The following is a 25090-nucleotide window of genomic DNA, read 5'->3' as shown; positions in this document are numbered from 1 at the left end:
TAACAAAATTAGCACCTGTGAATTCTCAAATACACTAAATACATATTAGTATCAATTAATTCAGGTTTATATGGTGTGTATGTATGACTTACGGTATTAAAAAAATGAAACATGAAAACCAGTTAAAACATTCCCTTAATATGCGTTTCAAATTTCCGTGAGTGAAATAAATCATTGATTCCCGAAAGTGTATCAATTAACAGTATCCGCATTTCCAGTTTTAATTAACCTGCACGTAGAAAAAATAATATTTGTATTTGTTCGACTCCATGAAACAACGAACAACGTTATTTTGGTATACGTACTAGATAATTGGGTAGAGCAAAATAAGGGGATATCTTTTAGAAACCTAGGTGCATTGTACTGAATGTCCTATCAGGAATTCGAACGATTTTTTAATATACAAAAAGACAATTTAATTCGCAATTCAAGGTATGCGAAAGAGGAAAATTTATGATGAAAACAAAGATGTTATCACAAACAACAAGATTAACAGTTTTTATTGTGAAATAAACATTTTGAAATAAACATTTTGTGATATAATTGGATTAATACTCGGATTAAATTTTATTGGAATATTGTTATTTATACAAAAATAACATCTATAATCGTTTCATAATCTATGTAGGCGAAGTTTTATGCGATAGAAACGAAGTATTCAAAATTAATAACAATTTCTTTTTAAACTAGAATCCAGGTTGTAATTAATCACACTGAATCGTACGGCCCATTCGAAGATGTTTCGGAAGGTCAATAATTCAATGAATATCTTTTTCTTTTATTTCTGTTGAAATATGACATCTTTAATGTTGGGCTCGAGGCCAGTTGTAAAAGGTAATGACAGACAGTCTTTCACAATCTTCCTTTATGAATTCATTTCATACAGAAGTCAGTGAAATTAACAGTAGCTTACATGAACTGGTTCACTGATGCAGCGACCTTTTGTTTCACGCTAACATTGATGTAGACAATAACTACGTACCAAGTCCCTGACTTAGAATGACTGCTTAGTAGCCACACAATAGGATTTGTGCTCTGCTCACCCACCAGTTTAAGGAATAAATTCTCAAAGAGTCGTATATTATATATACGTGTAAGATACGTTAAAAAAGTAAGATATGTTAAAAAGGAATTCAAACATGTTTTTTTCTTACAAAAATTCAAACTAAAGATTACCTGTTATCTATTCCAGCGTGTATGATATGCACAATAAAAATTCATATTTTAACTTATAATACAAACAATTTAAAGCGACTACACGAGTGTAGCATATTGCGTTTGTGAAATACACTTTACTCGCCCCGATGCACGGGAGTAATATTATGAAAAGACTGTAACGAGCAGATAATGTGGTTGCACAGTAGCTTTTATAATGCTCCAATGAGTCTTTACGAACTTTGCCTACGGATGTTATACCAATTATTGAATATGTTTCATGCAAACATGTTTGGATCCATTTGCATGAAAAAAATAAATATAGTTTACGTTTATTTTTTACGTGTCGCAGTAAATTTTTAAGCCAATAAATTCGTGCCACATTTCTAATAAATTAAATTATTCACAGCGTGTAGCTGTTCGACATTGCATGAATTCAATATGTTCACATGGTAATTAATACATATTGACATATCACATTGAAAGCATTAGTAGTATTTCACGAAACGTTGATTATTATACAGATTATATTGAAAGCTCTGTGATGCTCGATATTTAGGTGAACGTTTTACATTATGTGATATTATAGTATCGAATGTTACGTTGAATATTTCAAATTATCATTCACGATATCTCAATAGCTAGTTTCTGATGGAGGAAATACTGTAAATTTAATTGAACCTATTGTTGATTATAAATTTATGTGGTTTATAAAAGTAAGTTCTAAATATAGTATTTTCACATGTAATGACATATTAAATAGATTTTTTCTGCTACAAATGCTATGATATAGAAGAATTAATCTTGTCGCATACGTCATACACACGTACATACACATGTACATACACATCCTATGAAGTAGATTGTAGATTATTGACGCTTTTACAAATCCGATAAAAATAAGCAATCCTTCGATAGATTGCGATGAAATGAAACAATATCAAACAAAGCGGATAATTGTCGCAAATAGATTAGTTTTTCATCTTCTAACAACGGGCAAAACTTGGTTTGAAATGTTGATATTTGATGACGTAAATACTCAAAATTGACGATATGCAGCTTTGTTCGGGATAGTTTTTCTGCACTTATTGACATAATTTTGTTTACCCATAGGTTTAGACATGTAGGATGATTTTTCATAATATAAGTTAATTACCCGTGAGTTTTTATCCGCCGTGAAAAAGAGAGGCCTAATAAGTTTGACTTCGGTGTCTGCGTTTATCTGTAGCATCGTAGCTCCCGAATGGATGAACCGGTTATTTTTTTTGTTTGAGCTTAATTATTCGAGAATGTTCACGATATTGATGAAAATCTGCCAAGTATAGCCGCAACCACAAAATGGCGAATTAATTATTTTTTGATAAATACTTTACACGATGCAAAATTAAAATCTTAGGAGTCTGCTATAAACACCGCGTGGGGGCGTTCAAGAATTAGTTTTTAATTTGATCTACGAACTGTGTAGAAAGTTCTAGAACTAAAAACAATTCAATACCGTCTATATAATCGACGCGCGTTATCCGATAGTTGCTTATACCTACATGCTATTTCGGAAGCAGTTATTAAACTTCAATATTTTAGTTAATTCTCGAGTCCTAATTTATTTACATATAATTACCGAGCGTGGTAACACACCGCAAACTTGCTGTTAGTTATTATACTATCGTGTCGAACTTCTGTGAAGCTGCACTCTCGGAATTAGCCCTAAAATGCAGGATTCTATTCCAAAAGTAATTTATAATTTTACTAGGAATGCATCTAAGGGTTAATTATTCAATGATGAAGTTTATTTCACTATATTCAGAATTTATTTTATATTAGCAGTACACAGATTATACGCTATTACGTTGATGGGCTTCGAACTTTGTTAAATACTCACTTTATAGATTGGTATTTATCTAATCCTTTAATCTCCTATCGATGGAAATGTTATAAAGCATAGATATCGTGAAATTCATTATTTCATCGTTCCAAGGTATTATTGTGAGTTACGTTGTGAGTATTAGTTTCATAATTTTTTTACTCATTAGGACTTTTTTATTATCTAGGATTATCTGTTTCGATTCGTTTTTAAAAATATCGACTATTGGAAAGTAAGTGGTACGTTTGTTTGTTTCTAACTCGTTAGCATTTTTAGATGTAAGCTAGCTGACCCGTCTAACGCTGTACAGCCTTTATCTTATCAATTAGGGGTAAGGAAATAAGATTTTGGTTGATTCTACTATACTACCTGATATACGTACAAAATTTCATGAGAATCAGTCCAGCCGTTTCGGAGGAGTGTGAGTCTCCATCGGACGGGAAATAAGCATCTAAAGTGATAAATAAGATCATACTAAATCTTCCTATTTGATATACGAATATTCGTGATTTACAAATTTTTGTAGTCCACACGAGCAAATCCACCGGTGCAATTACACAATATAATTAATCTATTCATGTAGAGCATATCTTTAAGCACATTTTACGGAATTACCTTCCGCCCGTAGTTGCCTTAGTGCACCTCAGATTGAATTAGTATTGAGGATGTTGCAATCTATACTAATAATATAAAGCTGAAGAGATTCATGATTCATTTGTTTGTACGTCTGTTTGTTTGGACGCGCTAATATTAAGAACTACTCGACCGATTTCAGAAATTCTTTCAACGTTGGATATGTACGAGGGTCCTGAATTCATTAGACTATTAGTATATATGTTGTTGGGCGAAGCCGGCACGGTTCGCTATTTATATTTAGAAATGAGGGGTTAGTAGCTTACTGAAATGAAAAACATATTTACTATCTTGCATACTACAAGCAATTCTTTCCGACTTGGTATTGGATGGAAATACTAGAAATGTTTATTTAATGATATTCATTCGATTATATTCAGTAACATTCATTTGTTCTATACGCCATCAAAATCACACAAATTTAATATTGGACCTAACTAAAAGCCATTTAAAAAGAGTATAACGAAGTGTGTGGCCATCGACTTGATTTTAATACAGCCTTGAACTGAGCGCTTGGCTTTGTCACAAAAGTAAACTACAGACCAAACAGTGCTTTATATATAACTTTGAAGCATCGGCCGAGTTCCGTTCAATTATTCAATTAAGTTATATAATGGATTATGTTTTTGCATTTTAATACGGCGATACTGCGCTTTTAAATAAGTTTTTACTTGAGCTTGTAGTTTGCACTTAAGTATTTAAAGCTTAAATGGGACCATTTTATGTGGGACTTTCGGTGTACGAAAAATAGTTTACTGCATGTAATGAATTTTTGATAATCATGCTATTCTCGCCGACACCATTTTGAAATACTAGCTGCGCCCCGCGGTTTCACCCGCGTAAGTCCGTATCCCGTAGGAATAACGGGATGAAACGTTGCCTATGTGTTATTCCAGTTGTCCAGCTATTTACGTACCAAATTTCATTGCAGTCGGTTGAGTAGTTCATTGTGAGAAAGAATAACAAACATACATATACATATGCTCACAAACTTTCGCATTTATAATATTAATAGAATATTGTATCATTTCGTTTTTTTAAATACGGCAAGTGGGTTAAAAGTACACAGGTGTACAGGCGTGATATGGAAAATCTTCTATTATTAAAAAAAAATGTAAAATTAATTATTAAGCAGAAATTAACACGAATAATTTCAACACAAAATGTCGGCTATCCTATGGTATATTACAAGTCTAAATATTAATTTCATATCAAACTTCTAAGCGATTTTGATGTAACGTCTTCTTGTCCGAGGTGTCAATGCAGCATTTCGACAATGATATTTCAAAGAGTGAGCTCGCCTAAGGCCCCGTTTCAAACATTCAACGTGTCATGAATGACACGAAACGCATCGTGCACATGAAGGCTTTCAGTTTGTTGATGTGTCGGTACGCGCACTCCGATTTCCAGGGTTATAGTCGAAAATGTAATATTTTCATGATAAAATATACATAGCCCATATATATGTATTTGGTAAATGGTTCTATAAAATATCTTATTTAACAAAGAACTAAACTGCCTCCAAGTAAGACTGCACTGCGGCAGGCATCAACTTTAAAATAAAAATAAAGTATCATCAAAATCTAATTTACAAAAAAAAGTTCTGTTTTGAAATCCGATAAAAAAGAGTGCACGTGAGTGAAATATGCGAAGGGTACTAGGTTCAATCCCCGGTTGAAACTAGCCTAAAAATCTAGATATATACAAGGGAAACGGATCATTTCTCTTGCCTGTTCAACCAATTTATTAGTGGAATATTACTGCCCCCTCAAAGAAGGCCACGTGACTACATTTCGAATCATGAATATTACTAACATTTCAGCAAAAATAATATTTGCCGATGTCAAAGCGAATTTTGATTTGATTTGGCTATGTTGATAACTAAATGTTGCGAAACATGAATATACGTAAATGTTTTATGTACATGTTGTATGTTAACGTGCAAACTGTTTCCGATAGGTCGCTCACGTAAACTTTGTTTGTCCCGGTGTTTCAACTTGTTTCCGCTATTCGAACTTGTATGTATTTTACCGAGATTCAAACATATTAAAGAAATCTCAACGATTTAACTGTTTGCAATGAGTCGATACTAAATTTCGATTTATTAACTGGTCGCATAGCGGCTGCAAAACTACTGAACCTATCCAGCTTTCTAACCTACAATCCAGGAAATAGAATCTAGAAGAAACAGTGGGCAATAGCTGCATTTATTGCATTGTAAAACTTTATAGCTATGACGAATTCATGATTGCAGTTTTTAGTGCATTTTATTGCTGTGCGAATTCATTTTAAAAGTTTCTTTACTTTTATCAGCGACGCAACGGTACTGTTAGATGTAACTTCTTCTTATTGAATTGTCTACGATTAATGTACTTTGTTTAGTTTGTGCATTTCATGTGAAGCCAAAGCGATAATTAAATGATTCAGCAATGTTTGCCGGCATGCGAATTAATTATTTTATCTCTGCGAAAGTTGCGATGTTCATTAAAATGCCATGGTTTTATAATTGAACTGTTTAAAATTGATTCAAAATGCAATTTATTCGTAATTAAATAATGTGATAAATAAATAACGATGTGAATTATTGTGAAATTGCTGTGTTAAATATTTAAGCACTTGGTTAAACAGCATTGTTGTTTAATGGCTTTTTGAATTAAACAATTAATATGCTGGGAATGAAAAAAGGTCAACGTGTGTGTTTTTTTCCAGTTGTCAGTGGATAATATAGCAATGAGTACTCGCATAGAGAGTAGTGGTACGAGGTATTTAGACCTGTCTGATACATTCTACCTCGGTGGCATAGAGAGCGATAAGCGTCAAAGGGCTTTCGCTAAAGGAGTGAAAGCAGCTGATTCTAGTATTATGGTATGTGAACATTTATTTACAGGGATTTGTCATACTCGCATAAAATTCTAAGAATTTTATATTGAAGCTATTCAAATATGTAAATTCTATTCGGATGAATAAACATCGATCTCGTTGTTCGCTCAAGTATAATGGCATGAAAAGGTTATCACACTTGTTTTGTTACAGCAAATCTATCGCAATGTTATTTAAATAAAGTAGAAGAGTTTAAAGTATAGTAATCATAATGATGACCAGAGATTGCAGATATCTTTTTAAATAGCATTGTCTTTTATAAATTGAAATAGTTTTATATTGAAGACACGTTATAAAAAAATGTTTGGTGTTCAGAAAAATATATGGAAATGTCTAGAGTTCTTATAAGCACATATTATTCTAAATTGTGCCTTGAGACAGTGTGATACGACAATATCATAGGAACAACCCCAATATTTTTTTCAAATATCAAACGTGAGGTAGTCTTATTTAATTCAATTATTTTAAATCAAAAACTATGTTGAACCTATTTTAACCTATGTTAAACAAATCAACAGATAAACAAATTTTTAAGTATAGTTTAAATTGTACGGGCCTTGTTATATGTAGTCATAAGTCATAAGCAACATATAGCTTTGAATTTGATTTTGATGATTTCACATTGTACACAAAAGAAAAAGTTACTAGAAATTATTGGTTACCGAAACAATTTCAGGGCTGCATAAAACCGATAGAAGTTGAGGATAAGATATTCGGCCTACCGAACGCGGTGGTGACGTGCGGTGTCACCCCTAAGTGCGTGTGGTGGTATCCATGTCACTCCAGCCCCAGTCCTCCTTGCCTGCCCAAAGCTATCTGTGGCCAACACGGCGTCGACCACTTCACGTGCAAGTGCGATAGTGATCTATGCATCAACCCGGATTACGCTGAGAAATATAAGGTAAGCGAAACTCCACTCGTGTTCATTCGGTCTCGCAGTTATTTATTCATTGTCTGAGGATTGTATCCAATATTGAGCTAAATGGCTATATGGCCAATCGTTTCTGATACTCGATAAGTATTTCAAGGGTTCAATAGAAACTCTATGATTTTAGTTTCTCAGAATTTTAAAGTTAAGATATACATAGTGTAGAAAATGATGTTGAATTTAAATGGTGATTGTCTTTTCGAAATTTTCCATAACAATTAATTTTTATTTGCAAATTTTTGTCATGGTTATGAAATGGTTTTAAAGGAGGCAATTACCTGGAACTACTTGCATTTTCTGTTTCATTATCAATATAACGCACTAATTCTTTCAGGTGTTCTCAAAGTCGAGCAGCGAACTGGAACTAGTGGCTTTATACCCATTGACGGTACAAGAAGGTGGTGTAGCAGTCATAACAACTCAGAACATTGACGTTATTCTTGACCACCATAAATATGGAGTTAGACCTTCTGGTGTTCTGCTGCATGTGGCGCAGAAACCTCAGCACGGTAGGATCGCTGTGGATCTGACGTCACAGAGGAATTCCCCACAGTACACCAATTATGTAGATGGGGATAAATCGCGGCAGTTCTTTTCACTATTGGATTTGTCGAGGGACAAGGTAAATGGTATTTTAGTTAAGCTCTTGATCAAATCCTTTCTTTTTTTGTGTGTAAATACATTATTATCAAAAATGGATAAAAAAATTTGTCATAAATAGATGTCTCAGATATATTTCGTATTTGTTTTATGGTTATATTTATTGAGAAGTTGACAGAGTGCATTACAAAAATTACTTACGCATACTGAAGGAGTGTTTCAAGACATTGTTTTTCGATTCATACCACTGACCGATTCCAATTTTGTGAAAAAAGTGAAGTCCCCCGTGTCCCCTAGTGGGGTATGGGGCAGATGATGTACATCTGTTTCACTGAGCGATTTTCTTTATGGACAAGTAGGTGATCAGCCTTCTGTGTCCTGCCAGACCGAGACTTTTTTTTTGCGTCCCCACCGGGAATCGAACCCAGGACCCCTCGGTTCTAAGCTCACGTGCTAACCACTGTACCAAGGAGGCGGTCTTCAATTTTGTGAACAGGTGTACAATGTGTTTGCTTCACGTATTTATATATACATTACAATACTCAGGTTCGCTACGTCCACGACGGATCGGAGAACCACCAAGATGCAATAGTACTAGAAATGGAACTGATACCGGAGACCAAATTCACGTTGCCGAGCTATCTACAAGGGCGGAATACGTTCGTTTTACACGTGAACGTTACGCCTGTTAACGATCCGCCTGTACTCAATCTTCTACCAGGCAAAGTACTCAGGTTAACTCAGGTATGAGGTGTAAGGATAATAAACAACGCTTCGTTATATTCATTTTTTAATTAATTTATGTGTTGTTTTTATTTTTGTCTGATTTTGACCTAAACATAGGCGAAATGTTTTTCCATATTCCATATTCAAATTCAATTAAATTCTTACTATGAGTAATTTTTGCAGTAAAATGTTTTATATAATGAATTTATAACTATGTATTGAGAAAAAAAAGATATCGCGTTTCGTTATTAAATTGTCGAACATATTTGCTTTTGCAATAAGCAAATATGAATTTAGTACACATGCCTTAGAAAAACTACATTTCCTAAAGTTAATAGTTCCCCACCTACAAGGAGTACGCTAAATTCCAAAAAAGGGTTTATGTGTTAACAAGGAATACTGAAAATATTTTGAATATTTAATTTTCCAATATCATTTATTTCGTATTGGAATAAAACACGAAGAGCGAAACCCAAAAAAAAACCTCATAAAACCGTCTGTTGCAACGTGAAATAAAGACAAAAAAAAAAAAAAACCCTGTCCTATTCATAGTATTAGTAAGGATAAGAACGATTGTTTAACTGCAAAGAAATTTAACGCTGACAATATATACAATATACAATGCCGATAGTGTATCTAGTATGTACATTAAAATAAACCGCACAAATGCATGAAATAATCCTATATTGAATTATAAAAAGCACGATAAAATTGATGCAGTTGAAACTTTATTAACCATCAATTTAACAAAGCCAATGATGTCACCGATAAAAGCGAAATATTAAAATGTTTTTCGTGTATTTTAAACGAAATGTTATTAAAAGCTCTCGCTTACGCAACGGGTCCTTAGTTTTGTTTCGAGTTTTTATCATAAAAATATGTTTGTTATTTTCAGAATGTTCCATGTGCTTCAATTAGTTTGTATGAGTTGCTTTTGAGTAGTTGCATGTTTTGTTTTGACACGTGACTCCAATATTAGGGTATGCTGTGAGTATGATGATGAACTAAAACATTAATTATAATCATTAAATGATAACGCGTTGAACAGTAATTTAGTTGTAACATTATAGCAGACTTTAATGCATGACTTTAATATATATAGTGCTTTGATTAACTTTTAATTTAATTTATTTAATTGCATATTATTCTATCATAGCTTTTTCGTTTTTAATTCGGTTGGCAAATTTCAATATTAATTCATATTACATAGAATTTTTCATTTTATGTATTTCGTACTCAATTATTTTTGTAGGGTACAAGGAAAGTGATCACTTCAGAAATATTAAAAGCAGAAGACCCCGATACACCACCCGTAGACTTATTGTATACTGTAATACATGGCAAGAATGAAGCTAGCAGGTAAGAACTTACATCGTACCTCCAAGTTTTTTCAGTAAGGTGATGCTATTTTTTCTTAGAGAAAAAGCTATTTATAAAAGTTCAAAACTTAATAAAGAGCTCGCTAAGTACGAGTCTAGCCTGTTAAGTTTAACATTGTATTGAAAAATGGCAGGTGAAACTTGGTGATAAAATTATCGTACAAAATTCTGCACATGATTAAGCAAATTGTTGATTTTTCTTATTTATACCTAAAGTTTTATAAAATAAAATAAATAAGTAATATGTCGTCGGCAGTCGTGTACAGTCAACTATATTATTTATAACAGAGTGGTCGCATTCTTGTATAAATAATATAATAAATTCCTTACGTATATGTTGTAACAAGCATCTGAGAACTCCACTAAGTTCTCTAATTTAGTGGATTATATCATTTATGTCCTGTAAAATATTGTTTTTTTTTTGCAGTGGTCACATAGAAATGTCAGGTCAGCCAGTGGATTCCTTCACGCAGCAAGACATAGACGCCGGTGTTATTTCTTTCGTTCATGGAACGTCTAGTGATAAGCAACTGAACAAAACTTCGCTGAGACTCACGCTACAAGTAACTCATATACCTTTCAAATAATTACATTTGTAGTTAATGCCGTGTGTCATCTGTGTCATGCAATAATTTTTTTTAGAATAATAATTATTATAATTTAATAATCTTATAATCTAACGATTTTTATAATTTCAATACGACACGTATAAAATTATCATGTTTCAATGTTAGTTGCCATATAGGAAATGGCTTGACGCATTTTAGTGAAATTCTATCTGTTAGTCATTGTTATTTATGAAGCCTCATCCGTCGGAATACTTAGAGAAATCTCATTATCTATAAAATTTAGTTTTCAACCATCGTTTTCAATTCGATTGTTTTTTTTGTCACTAACACCGTAGTATATACACTCTAACACATAGTATATGTATCTATAACTTCGTAGTTTTTAACCGATTGTCGTGGTTCTTATTATGTTTGATAGGAAATTGCCATCATCTGGTCCAATTATAGAATACGGAGTGCTAGCTCTCTTCACAGGAATGTCGGTGATATTATTTGTATAAAAGAACTATATAATGCAGTAAAATTTTTGTTAATTAAATTTATTATAATATCTAAATCGTCTCTTATTGTTACATTTAAAAGGATTTATTGTTTAGTTCAAACAGTGATCATTGTTGAAAATTTATATAAGTAATCGTATTTGTTATTTCTGTTCGTGTATTATAAAACTTATTTCGAATATCAGGGAGCAATTGAGACGTCCTTCCGCCTATTACAAACGAATACTACTGCTAGTTTCTAGGCAAAGCTATGTCGTCTAGCCATCTATTGGATAGTTTTGGAAATACAAACATAGCGCGTTACTGAATTTGCTCGCACGGAATGCACTTGATGTCCTGTAACTTTAACAACATGGTGATATTGTTATTACGCATTCCTAACTTACTAACGACAGATGGCGGTTTATGTACTACTAACTTCAGCGGGATGGTTTTAAGAGACGTAAAAATGTTGTAATAGAGACGTATAAATTATTACAATTAATCAATTTATACACGAAAAGAGCTGCATGTCCTCATTCAAATTTTTCATTCGGTTTTTTTTAGTTGTCATATTTGTAAATGATTTGTATGAAATTTTTGAGACTTATCCACTGCAAGGGCGAAAATTTTGAGGGTGTGTATACCAGAGTATATTTCCAGTATAAGAAAATTAACAAAACATAACACAAAATGTTGTAAAAAAAGAACATTATGAATAGTGTACACTGGATTATATTCAGTTTTGATGTTTTTGAAGTAACACTCAATACTCTTTTGCAGAAATATTCTTTTTGTTTTTTCAGGTATCAGATGGCATTGAAACAAGCGGGCCAGGCGTGCTGCGGATATCTATAGTGCCGTTACAAGTGCGGCTCATTAACAACACGGGACTACAATTGGTGCACAATTCGTACGCAATCATTTCGGCTGACAATCTCACGTTCACGACTAACGCTGATGAAACCAACGTACAAGTAAAGTAAGATAAGATTTACATTGTTTATGTTACATTTATGTTTGCTATTATTTTCGTATGTAGGGTAGAAATTCCCATCTGAAAATCTCCGACGAAGGAATATTTCAAAGCTTTGTATTGAATTATATCTATAAATAAAAATGTATCGTGAAATGTGTTGCTAAGAGTAAAAGTCGAGAAATACACCCTATTTATTTTTACGTTTTGTTAAGACGCAAGGGAAGTTCTTATGGGGAGAAAATATGTACTACGGGTGAAGTCGGGGTGAAATGCTAGTAAATAATAAAAATATTTTGCATTCCCACAATATTATTTTACAGTTTTCTTTTAAGGATGCAAAAAAATAACAAAAACGTAGAATACGTTTTTAAATGTACTAGTGGTAATAATAATTTCTTTTTCAGGTATGACATTGTAAAACCACCTCAGTTTGGAGTGGTGGAACGGCTGAGGGTGTTAGATGGTACTTGGCAGACTGTGGACTCGTTTACCAGTGAGATGTTAGCCTTTGGTCGTGTCAGATATATGCATTTACTTGGAAATCCGACCCATGACGAGTTTAAGGTAAAATCACAATGGTAGCTCATTAAATAATAAGTGAGGCTTTGCGAAATAAAATATTTTTATAATATTATGTCTTACGCTTATAGTTAATATGTTTCAAGTTTTATTGTATTTGTGTTTTCAGTTTAAAGCCTCTGTTGGAACGATCCGAACGAATACATTATACGATTTTAGATTAACATTTATAAAACTAGAATTGTATCAAACGACAAACGAAGAATTACTTCTAAATAACACTCGAGAAGCGTTCATATCTTCGCAACATTTAAAGTTTCAGACAAGACCCTTGCAGTTATCAAGCGATAAAATTACATTTACACTACTTAAACCCCCAAAGTATGGCATATTACATTTGTCTTCTGGCAATCATCATTTGCAAATATACAGCTCTTTTACTCAAGAAAACATAGATACCGACCAGTTGTGGTATAGACTTCACAGACGTGCCTATTCTCATATTCAAGATGAGTTTACATTTATGGTTGGTGCAGCCGAGTGTGAGAACATTACTGGGGTTATGACAATACGTCATATCCCCGGTCCTTCGCCCATTGACCATACTTCTAATCGATTCCATACGACACTAGAAAGACTGCAAGTTATGGAAGGTTCTAGAATGACGATACCAGCTACGCATCTAAACTTTCGCACAGATTCTGTAACTAACTTAGTGTTCAATATCACTCATTTGCCCAAACACGGAAAAATAGAAGTGATTAGTGATAATCAGAAAATTCTGAGAGATAACACTACTTATTTTACACTGAAAGAGTTGAATTCAAATAGAGTTTATTATGCTCATGATGATTCCGAAAGTAGGCATGATTCCTTTCATTTTATGGCGCTTAGTCCAGAACCAGAGGATTTTCAATATGTCGGCGTGTTTCACATTGACATTATACTAAAGAATGACAACAGCCCAACAAGAATGAGTGAGAACGTTTTCCATATAGTGCATGGCGGCGCTAGGCTGGTCACAGCTAGAGATTTAAGTTACACAGACCTAGATCTGGATACAAAACCTTCAGATATAACTTACACTGTTCAAAGATTTACCAAAGATCCACCTAACGGGGGAATATTCAGAGCTGATAATCCTTCAGAACAAATTGCGCAGTTCACCCAGGATGACATAAATAAGAATCTTGTGTTGTTCAAGCATCAAGGTAAAGAAAATGGGAAATTATCCTTTTGGGTATCTGATGGTTTGTTTGATGTGAATGGTAATTTGGAAGTGCAAGCCTCTCCTCCGTTCATTAGAATGTTCCCAACAAATGGTTCTATTGTTGAAAACGGAAAAGCGGTTGTGATAACCACTAGGGATATGCAAGTAAGTTAAATTACAATTAAATCAAGTTCCATCTATACTAACATTATAAAGAAGAAACTTTTTGTATGTTTGTAACGTTTTCACGCAAAACTTCGGGACCGATTACAAAAATTCTTTCGCCATTGGAAAGCATCAACTTCACTGAACGACATAGGCTATATACATGTACCATGGGCGAAGCTGGGGCGAACAGCTAAGTCTTTGATAAGAAGCACAAGTTGTATTTACTTGTGACTTTTATTTTAGTTTCCAAAATTAAAGTTTTAAATGTGCTAAATCTAAATGTTAAGTTCACGTTCTAAGGGAACATTCGGTTTTTATTACAGGTGGATACAAACATGAATTGTTTAGAAGAGGACATTCGTTACGAAATAATTCAAGAACCAAAACACGGTTCTATCGAGGTGGGTGAAGGTCAAGGAGCAATCACGTTCACACAACTAGATGTGGCAGCGGGAAGAGTTTCATATAGACACAGGGAACCTAAGATACCCACAGATGCTTTCAGGTCTGGTGAAAAACTCCGCTTTTTTTGTTGTTTTTATCCATAAAATATTGTATTTATGTTCAAAGGTGAGAAATATTCAGGGTCTAGTGCGCAATACTCTAAAGCTCTCAGCATCGCCTGCGCTTTTGATATCTATATTTTTAGTTTTACCTCACTTAGAACTAAAGAACGGCTAAACTTAGTATAATCACAAGAAAAACTTAAAGATAAAGTCTACCCGTCCGGAGCCAAACAGTTCCAACAGTGTCCAAAAATACTTCTGCATATCTACATCAGAACAGTGCCTGAATCTGTGTGTGTATCGTCAAAGCGTATAAATAGTTGCTATTAACAGCAATGTTTAAATATCGGAGCACTCGGCTTAAAACAAATACCATATTTGGACCTTCCAGAGCTTCACGCCTAAACCCCTGAACCGATTTGAATGAAATTTGATACAAGGATAGTTTTAAGACCTCAGGAAGGGCAGGGAATAGTTTTTATCCGGAAAATTGTGTTATTGTGTAATGTAATACCTATTTGTTTTTATTTTTGTTATAAATTACTTTTAAAATATGAAATTCAATCGACTACATAACCACCATCGTACTCAAAAGCGAAATATAAATTAACATTATTTTATATATTATAAAACCAACAGATAATACATCATCAAAAATAGATCCTAGTCCTTTTTTTAGAAATCAGTAAAAAGCTATAGAAAGACTATATGAAAAGACACTCCTTTGTATAAATAGTGTACACAAAACCACACTTTCACTTTTCACGAATTTTACAACTAATTTTATTTAGCATAAAGCAAATTATAAATTACATACAGGTTCAAAGTCATGTGCCTGGAAGCGTGGGGAGAGGGGATATATTCCATTAAAATATATCCGTCCAGCTTTTGGGAACCATTAGTAGTAACTTCTAACAAACCGCTTATCGTTGAAGAATCTACTAGTGTCAATATCACTAAGGACATATTAGAGGTAAGTGATTCATTATTTTGTACTTATTTTATCATCAAATAAACTATTCGCATTTGTGAATATCAGATCTGAGTCGCTTAATGCATTTAAACAACTTATTTTCAAACTACATCTTAATTGCTAGAGTTTTAATGTTTAAATATTTTTTTACAGGTAATGCACCCACAAATTGAACCATCGAATATTGTATATCAAGTTGTGGAAGGCCCTTATTATGGTTGGCTCGAAATCTCCAATACATTGGGTTCTTTAGAATTAGAAAACTATAATGAAGAACCGGTACATACTAGAATGTTCGATCAGTCTGTTATAAATGCAAATCGACTGGTTTACGTCCAATCCGGAGTAAATAGAACGAGGGATAAAATCAAAATGGATGTCACAAATGGAATAGTGTGGCTCAGGTCTTTGGAACTTATGGTAGTTATAATACCTGAACATTTTTATATAATGGCCTCGAATATAACGGTTGTTGAAGGAGATGCAGTGAGCATCAAACAGGATATGTTCAAGACGGTCACAGAGTATTATCGAGGGAAAGTGGTCTCATACAAAGTTGTTGAAAAGCCCAAGTTTGGCAGAATAACATTGGGCGACCAAGAATTAGCATTGCTGCCGGTTTTGAAGCTTAATACTGGAAATATTCAGGTAATTAATATATGGAAAATTTTAATTTTGTCTGTTAAAAAAAAAATATGTTGATGCGTCCTGTCATTTGTTTGTGATATTTCTTTAACTTGAATTTGTTCTATATTATTTGATGTTTTAATTTTATCTGTAATTGGTTGAATTTATACTGCAATATTCTTTCGTGATATTAAATGGATCTTTTAATCGTATAACTATCATCATAATGTTATAGTAATCATATATCCTGTTATTTTCGCAGTATGTTAACGATGGTTCAGAAGAGTCACTAGATTCTCTTAAACTGGTGGCGATAACCGAGAACGGTAAGGAGAGTGAACCATTCCGTGTGGTGATTAACATTGTACCAGTGAATGATGAAACACCGATAGTTGCGGCTAACACTGGCTTGTGCGTGTGGGAGGGTGGCACGTTCACGTTCACTAGGAATGAATTATGTGAGTTTTTGTTAATAATGCTTATTTTTTTTAAGGATTGAAGTAAAATAAATATAATTTCGTCGGATCGAACCTACAGTGAGTTATCTATAATGCGCTAATCTCAGGAACTATAGCGCCGATATAAAAATTTTTTCAACGTTATGTAGTTACTGCCTGAGTGCTATATAGGTACAACGGGCGAAGTTGTGGTGGACAGCTAACAATTATTGATAATTTTCGTTTATGTTAATTAAAGAGCCATGACCGCTCCCTAGTTAAGAACTTGGGACATAAATCGAAAAGCCGGTTCGGTTTCGAAACCAAGCGAGCAAGAATAATGCAAGAAATGAATAGATTTTTCGAATTTTTTGCACATTCTCCACGTCTCTATCTACATGTGACGAAATCGGCATAGGCAAGATTCAAAATTTTGACAAACACGTGTTATTATGCCAACCCGCACTTGACTGGTGTGGTAGATTGCGGACTGAACCCTCATGGGAAGTATGTGTCCCTGAAGTAGGAACTAATATGCTGATGCTAATGAATATAAAATAACAGTGAATTTCTTTATCATACCTGCTATATGTAATACCGACTGTGCATATTTTTTCAGATGTGAATGACATAGACACCCCGCTAGAAAACGTTACAATACGTGTTGTGGATATCGTCTCTGGGTATATCGCTATGAAAGGAGATCTCGAAACTCCTGTATACCACTTTACTCAGGCTGATATAGACAAACGAAAAGTGATCTTCGTTCATACCAGTAAGTACAATTAAATTTACATGCGTTAAATATATATATTTTTATAACAAATATAATTATTGCACCTTAGAGATAGATATATCTATGAGCTTTTAATTATATTGTCTTTCAATTTATTATTATCGTTTTAGATGGCACAAAGGGAAAAATGATATTCAATGTGACGGATGGACTTCACGAGCTGTCGAAAATCACATTTTTAATAACTACAAAATCCGTATCGCTAAAGCTTGCTCGAAAACATACATTACGTGTATTTCCCTTGATGAGGGAACCGCTGAATAATTACCATTTGATGGCCAAATGCTCAGATGCAACGCGAAATATTATATACAAAATAGAAAGGGCGCCAACGCTCGGTAGACTCATCATGTTTACAAGTGACAATCATCACAGATCTATAAAGCAATTCACTCAACAAGATATAAATAATACTCTTGTGTACTATGAACACACACATCCCTTTTCCGATCTATATACCAATGATTCTTTCATATTTTCTGTCGAAGCTGCATTAGCCAAACCAGTTACTGATCAAGTTTTTAACATAGACATATCTGTTTCATCCGGTGGTCTAGCTAAGTACGTATATATCCCGCAGATAAAATGCCAAGAAGGTGGAAACACGGCTATTGTAGTGAATGTTACAAATGTCATAGTATATTTGGAAACACAAGCGGGATTAAGACAGCCTCAGGTTGAAGCGCAATGGTCGCAGCCCACTTACGGGGAGTTGGAACCTTCTCTGTCTTCTCTAACTCAACAACAGCTAGAAAGTGGCGTTGTTACGTACAAACATGACGACTCTGATACATTACAAGACAAAATCGATATGGCTCTATATTTATTGCCAGATTATATGCTCCTCTGTAATGTCACCATTTCGATTCAAATTTTACCAGTCAACGATCAGCCCTTCCGACTTTTGAGTGATTCGCCGCAGATACAAGTGGTACATGGTGAAAATTATACCATCACCAAAAGCGATTTGCTTACTGAGGACGCTGATACAAGTCCCTCTGACATCTTATACGATATAATTAGCGGCCCCACACAAGGCAGAATAGTTATGTTGGACAAGAATCAAACAATTGATGAAGCGCAATCCATTAATAAATTCACTCAAGAAGATATAAACAACGGCAAGATTATCTATGAACATTCTGGAATGTTGCAGACTGCCACATTCTATTTTAGAGTATGGGATGGTCAATTCAAACCTACATATACTGTATTCACTATAGACGTAATTCCTGTAATATTAAATGCGACGTCGTCGCATCCCATATATTTGCAACAAGGTTCTAACGTTGCTACCGTTACTACAGATCAAATTTACATCGAAACGAATGCAAAACAATCCAAAGTATGGTACAACATAACGAGACAACCTTTACATGGGATGATTTACGTCGGTCGTAATCCCGTGACTTACTTTTCCCAGAAAGATTTGATGGATAAAGTCGTTATTTACATGCAGAATGATATGACTGTAGCTAATGACAGTTTTGAATTGATAGCTTACGTTCATAACAGTAATGCAACACCTCCATTTAGCATAGAGGTGACGGTGCAGCCCTTGATGATATTGACAGACCTTAAGGTAGACAAAGACAAGACTAAACTCACTATTCATAATTTAGATGCGACAGAGCTCGCTAAATTAACAGCCAGCGACCCAGTCTACACACTGATAAAGAAGCCCAAGTATGGTGTTTTGAAAAAGATTATTCGTAGTTCGGGTGAAAAAACTAGTGCAAGGGTACGTGAAGTGGCTTACTTTACACATGAAGATGTGAAAGCTGGGGTGATTTACTATGTAACTAAGAAAAAAGCATATGAACTTAACGGGCTCGAAGATAGCTTTAGTTTCCTGCTCGCTGCGACAATATTCCAACCAGCTGCTGGTGATGTCAGGATTATCATTGGGAATGGCTTGAAAAAGAACTTGCCTGGTCCTAATGATCCTGAAAGCCACGAAGGTGTCCCGGTGAGTGGCATTTAATTTTAATATAAAGTTTTTATTTGTTTTAAAATCTACATTTTTAACAATTTACATTATAATCTTACATTACGTTCTCATTACAATAATTTTTAATATTATATTAATTATTACAAAAAAAAATCTGTCATAATATAACTTCTAGGTGGCAAATGGAAATAATGGGCCGTACTACATGATGATCTTGATGGCGCTCTTGGGTGTTGTCCTCGCAATCATCGTCATATTTGGTATATTGAAATGTCGTCGATATCTGATGAGAGATCAGAACGCTATGGTCAAGATTCATGGACAGAATCAAGGAACAGTCGCTCCTATACCTTTACCGAGACCACCTGACCATTTGATGCCTTCACCTACACAAGCCACGCCTTCTATTAAAAGGTAAAATTTATTACGTATATCTGCAATTCGTTTGTTTATTTTATTGATGGTAGTGTTGATTATTCATAGTTTCGACTGGCCTTCTTTTTGTTTTTTCCAGTAAGTAGAAATTAATAATATAGTCAATTGAAAAACTTAATGTACCTATTTAGATTCCAAACAAAGCAAATAACGTAACGTGGAAGTTACGTAACATGGACTGATTATATTATTGTTTTTATTTACATAATACGTATGTCTGTTATTATTATAGTATCATAACTTTTCTACGCGGTCAATACTTCTAATTTAGATATTATAATGGGGACTATAGGATATATATTCCTCTGAATTTCCAACTCCAAAGTTTACCAATAAAGTTTCAAGTATAGTACACAGATAGTTGGATACCTGAGAGCAGATAATCTGGGACGGGATGGGGCCTAAAGGGGTTTCTTTAGATTACGGGCGAAAAACCAGTAGGTTAATAACAATAATATATGTTTTTTCAGATACGTATCATCAGAGCAATCGGTGACGGGCACAAGCACGCCAGTGCCGTCCGGCGGCAGCGTCGCGTGCAAGGTGACGCCGCTGGCGGACGCGGTGCTGCCGGACCTTAACGCGCGGTACCCGTACGGTACCGAAGACCATACCGACGTAACTATGATTTTTATTTATTTTATTTTTTTATGTCATAGCGGGCTGTTGAGTAGTAAGTTCCCCTGATGGTAAAGTATGGTGTTTGGCGGAGCCGGACGTCCGTTTCTTTGTCTAAACCTACCCAGTCAATCCTTCCCTTATCGTTTTCCCCTTAAAAGCCTTCCCCTTCCCCTTAAAATGGGCAGTGGTGAACGCTTATCGGTTAAAAAAAGTACTACCAGCAAAAAATTACAAATATACTCTGTTATTTTCATAACAATTTTCCAACAGGCAGAGGACTGGAGTAGCTACGAAGCGAGCGAGTCAGCGTACCCGATCCGAACGCCCGGCGTCGCTCCATCAAACCCCATGCTGAGACGCAACCAGTACTGGGTCTGACCCCGGGGTAGCCATTCGTTGCCGAGACCAGGTATCGTATGGCCAATTATCTCTACATATATATAAAATTCTCGTGTCACAATCTTAGTTTCCATACTCCTCCGAAACGGCTGGATCGATTCTTAAGAAAATTTTCTGTGTATATCAGGTAGGTTTCAGCATCGATCAACATCTATTTTTCATACCCATAAATGAAAAGAGAAAGGCAGAACAGCGTTTGCCGGGTCTAATATGATTAATCTAAAGAGTTTGTTTGTTTGAACACGCTAATCTTAGGAACTGCTGGTTCCGAATTGAATATTTTTTTTAGTGTTAGATAGCCCATTTATTGAGGAAGGCTATAGGCTAGCTATATCACGTTGAAACCAATGGAAGTGGAGCACCAATGAATTTCAAAATCAGGCGATTTTTTCGTATTGAAAGCTTTTGCTGGGCGTGGGCTGCGACTTAGCGTTAGCCCAAAGTAACTAACTATTCCACACAGACGATAAGTCGCGGGCGGAAGCTTGTGTTTTTTATAAAGTGAATAATTATACATAAATTATTAATTAGAGGAAAGTAAAACAATAATCAATTGAAAAGTAAATCTTCAAAAATGTACTTTCATTTAAAATGCTATACAATTGATTTAAATATTTAATTTCATTTAAAATATTATTATTTTATGCAGTGACTGTGACATTTGAAAGAGAGGAAGAAGAATGCGTCACACTGAACCGCAGGTCGCAGTCTCGGCGCGGCATAGAATTAGTTCCTACACCTTTTCTACTAAGCAACTACAAGGTGTCCAAGTACCCAAGCTGTGAAGTTACTCTCTGAACGGAATCCTTCTAGTTCGTAAGTTATACATAGTTGGCGTTCACTCGTCTATCGAGTGAACCATAGAGGATAATCAATGAAATGGAACCAAAGTGTCGTTCTGTGCCAAAAACAACAATGTTTTGTTATTTATTGAATAGATACGGTAGACTACGGTTTGTGGCATGTATGTCGTGTGTTTTACGAGGAAATTAATTAGTTGCCTTAAATATATTTTATGCATAGATTATAACTGTATTAATTTTGGACGATGTTATAATTAATGTTTATATTTCCATACATTTGATTGGATTATCGCATACAAAAGTAATGTTGAAAATTCATTTGTCCTGTTTGATAAAGTAAAATCGTTGCTTGATTTTCAAATTATACGTGTGCTTCTTTTAACAATGAAAGACGTTAATGCCTATTGAACTGGAATTAGTAATAAACATCGTTATTTTGCATATATTGTGAATTATCTATGAAATAAAACATACAAACAGTACCAGCAGAATATTGTACTCCGTTATTGCCAAAATAAAGTGCCAAATGCCAAATATATATAAAGATTGTTAACAGCGATTTGTTAATATTGCACGAATGAGGAAAGCAAACGTTTTCTTGTTAAATATATTACGTTTATTTAGAGTTATTATAGAACAAAATTATTATATCGGCTACTAAAGACTTATATTGTAGATAAACACTAATTATATTAATTATTATACACAGTCTATTTAATTTTAAGCGCAGGCAATAGTTTTAGTATTATTTAATTAGAGAATTTTATGATATATGTGTTTTTTTTTTAGTGAAATATGAAATTTATATTTGAAGGAATGTTGTATTTCACCATTATTCCAAAACAAATATTATCTATCTTTCTGATTAACCATTCCCAATTTGATTCGATAGATATTAATGAATTCGTTAATCAGTCATACTTAAACAAAGGTAACATAAACGTTTCCATTTCTTTGTGTTTGTTACCTCATGTCTTTTATTGGGTGAACCAATTTTTACACGCTTTTTATTAGCTTCACCTGTATGTTTGTTTGTTTGTATGTTTGTTTGTTTGTATGTTTGTTTGTTTGTAACTGACTTCTTTGGGCGCGATTTTGACCCACTTTAAACGGCCAGATTTCGTTCAAACTTTGTAGATTTATTGAGGACCGATGACAATACACTAATTTGATAAAATTATTCCAGTTTTCAATTTGCAAAATATGATTTTTGTTAAAGCGTGTTTTATAGTTTTTTTAAACTATTATATTTTATTATTATTATTCTTTTTTTATTGAAAAGCTGGTACCCAGCCTCCCACGTGGTCCGATTTAAATTTAATCTGGTTCTGACAATTGAAAGCTGTCTAGCTTTTTGTTATAAAATAATTATTTTTATGCGAAACATATGCCAATTTTTTTCACTATTTAAAATTCGTTATGATTGAATAACAAATTCATTACTGGATTAATAAGGAAAGTATTATTTACATGTTTAAATCTAATACTAAGATTAATGAAATTTATTATTTATACACAGTACTTTAGATTAATATTATCATTTCATGTACTTATAGTATCGTAGGACTTATTACGAAATATATTATTTACAAAATGCACACTAGAAACACTTACTAACCCATAATTTTAATTTAAATTAATTTTTGAAGTAGATACCGAAATATTATTAGCTGATTTATTCTTTTTTTTACTAATTTTGTAATATCAAGAATTTAAGTAGATATTTATAGAGAAATTTTTAGGCGTACCTCCAGTAAGATATGAATTTATCCAGATAGGTGATTTAGATACCAGACCCATTGCTAATTTTACGTATATTATTATTAAATGTAATATTAAATATTAGTATCTGCAGAAGTACAAAAAATTGATTTTAAACTTTTGCGTCCTAAAATTCATTAAAGTTATTCTTAATAATTATATTTAATTAAACAATAGCTATTTATCAAACTAATACAAGATATTTTACATGATGTTTTTAAAATTCATGTGCATTTAAAGTTGCAACGTGAAAGGATTTTCATGGGAGTAAATGATTTTTTTTTACTTGGTTTCTTAACTTAATTGAAAGGTCTTAGGTTCGTATCCTCCTGGATGTGGTCATACTTGCATCAAGATTAATAACCTACATAAATTTTAAGAGTAAAACTATTTGCATTTTTCTGGCACATACCCACCTTAATGATAAATTTAACAACAAATTGAAAGAAAGTACCCAACTTACTTTCAAATTGGTGTTCATCAAAATGTAATGGTTTAGATAACTCAAAAATCTAAGGGGGAGACATAATCATGACATATAAATACTATGCGGTCTATTATTTCGTAGTCGATATAATATCCGTCAAAACCGTTTAATAAACCCCATTATGAATTAATACCTAAGGATTTTTCACACCCCACTTCTCAGGGGTGATTTGATACATTTTTTCAGATTTGATTAATAAGTGTGCCGGTTTCATATATGTATTTCAGTTTGTTATCTCTTATAGCTTCTGATATAAAAGGATGACATACAGACGGATAGACATGAAGAAATTATAAGACATCCTTAGGTTACGGAACACTGAAAAGCCAAACCTTAATACCGATTGGAATTGAAGGAACTTCTAAAATATTATATTAATTTAAAGCACTTGTAACACCTCTAGTGTTGTGTTTATGGGCGATGGTGACCATTTAACATCAGGTGGCCCACCTGCTCCTTTGCTTGCCCTCCCAAAAAAAAAAAACGCGCCTAATTAAGAGTCATAATTTTCAATGCCAAAGATATGTCACTGTGTAATAATTATAATTGTTCCTCATTTTTAAATTCAACATTTTCTTAAATGAATTGTAAGGAAATTACTTTTCTAATGTGAATTAAATAACTTGATGGCAGATGATTGACTTTAAAATGTAACTTGCATTTATGTTAAATTTTGTTAATGCTAAGATAAGGAAACCGTTTCAATTAAAATTATTATATTAAACGTTGAGTTATTATATCAAAAATACTCCCTCCTAAAAAATGTACTTATAAACAAACAAACATGGGTCGATTTGTAAGCTGTTTTTTGATTCAAGATTTGAATACTGTTAAAAAAAAATTGTTAATATTTCAAGTCGAAGGCCAGAAGCAACTTTCAATTGACTTCGGAAAAATAAATGTGAATTAATGAATTTATGTGGATCCTACTACAACACGTCACAATGAATTCAAAAGTAAAATTTGAAATGTGCGTTTAGTACTTTATCTATTACACTACATATTTAAGCCCAGTTGATATTGCCAAGAATGTAAGTAATATTTGTTAATACGCAATAAATAATAATATTGTACATAATTCAACAGAACTGGTATATACATAGTTTACTGATAATTTTAGGAATATTGAAATAATTGCGTTTTGTCTGAGAGCTTGGTAAGGTGTGACATTGGTAAAGTAATAATGAGTTTTCAATAAATAACACAAA

At 33.5% G+C, this 25090-nt stretch overlaps 1 protein-coding gene across 1 annotated transcript in view; it reads left to right on the top strand.

Moving 5' to 3' along the window:
* LOC119835568 (chondroitin sulfate proteoglycan 4) overlaps nt 1-22627 on the top strand; it is a 29710-nt gene extending 7083 nt beyond the window's left edge. The window contains exons 7-25 of the mRNA XM_038360475.1: nt 6359-6514; nt 7206-7430; nt 7792-8079; nt 8604-8801; nt 10036-10142; nt 10590-10725; nt 12017-12192; nt 12594-12753; nt 12878-14083; nt 14410-14591; nt 15412-15565; nt 15719-16213; nt 16455-16650; nt 17249-17404; nt 17536-19394; nt 19552-19790; nt 20282-20429; nt 20703-20841; nt 21481-22627. Of these exons, the coding sequence (XP_038216403.1) occupies nt 6359-6514; nt 7206-7430; nt 7792-8079; nt 8604-8801; nt 10036-10142; nt 10590-10725; nt 12017-12192; nt 12594-12753; nt 12878-14083; nt 14410-14591; nt 15412-15565; nt 15719-16213; nt 16455-16650; nt 17249-17404; nt 17536-19394; nt 19552-19790; nt 20282-20429; nt 20703-20810 (6189 nt within the window). The 3' untranslated portion in view covers nt 20811-20841; nt 21481-22627. The remainder of the gene's footprint in view (nt 1-6358; nt 6515-7205; nt 7431-7791; nt 8080-8603; nt 8802-10035; nt 10143-10589; nt 10726-12016; nt 12193-12593; nt 12754-12877; nt 14084-14409; nt 14592-15411; nt 15566-15718; nt 16214-16454; nt 16651-17248; nt 17405-17535; nt 19395-19551; nt 19791-20281; nt 20430-20702; nt 20842-21480) is intronic.
* Nucleotides 22628-25090: the final 2463 nt, after the last annotated feature.

Source organism: Zerene cesonia, chromosome Z (assembly GCF_012273895.1).
Source record: "Zerene cesonia ecotype Mississippi chromosome Z, Zerene_cesonia_1.1, whole genome shotgun sequence".
Taxonomy (NCBI): Eukaryota; Metazoa; Arthropoda; class Insecta; order Lepidoptera; family Pieridae; genus Zerene; species Zerene cesonia.
This window is presented reverse-complemented; position numbering and strand designations above follow the sequence as displayed.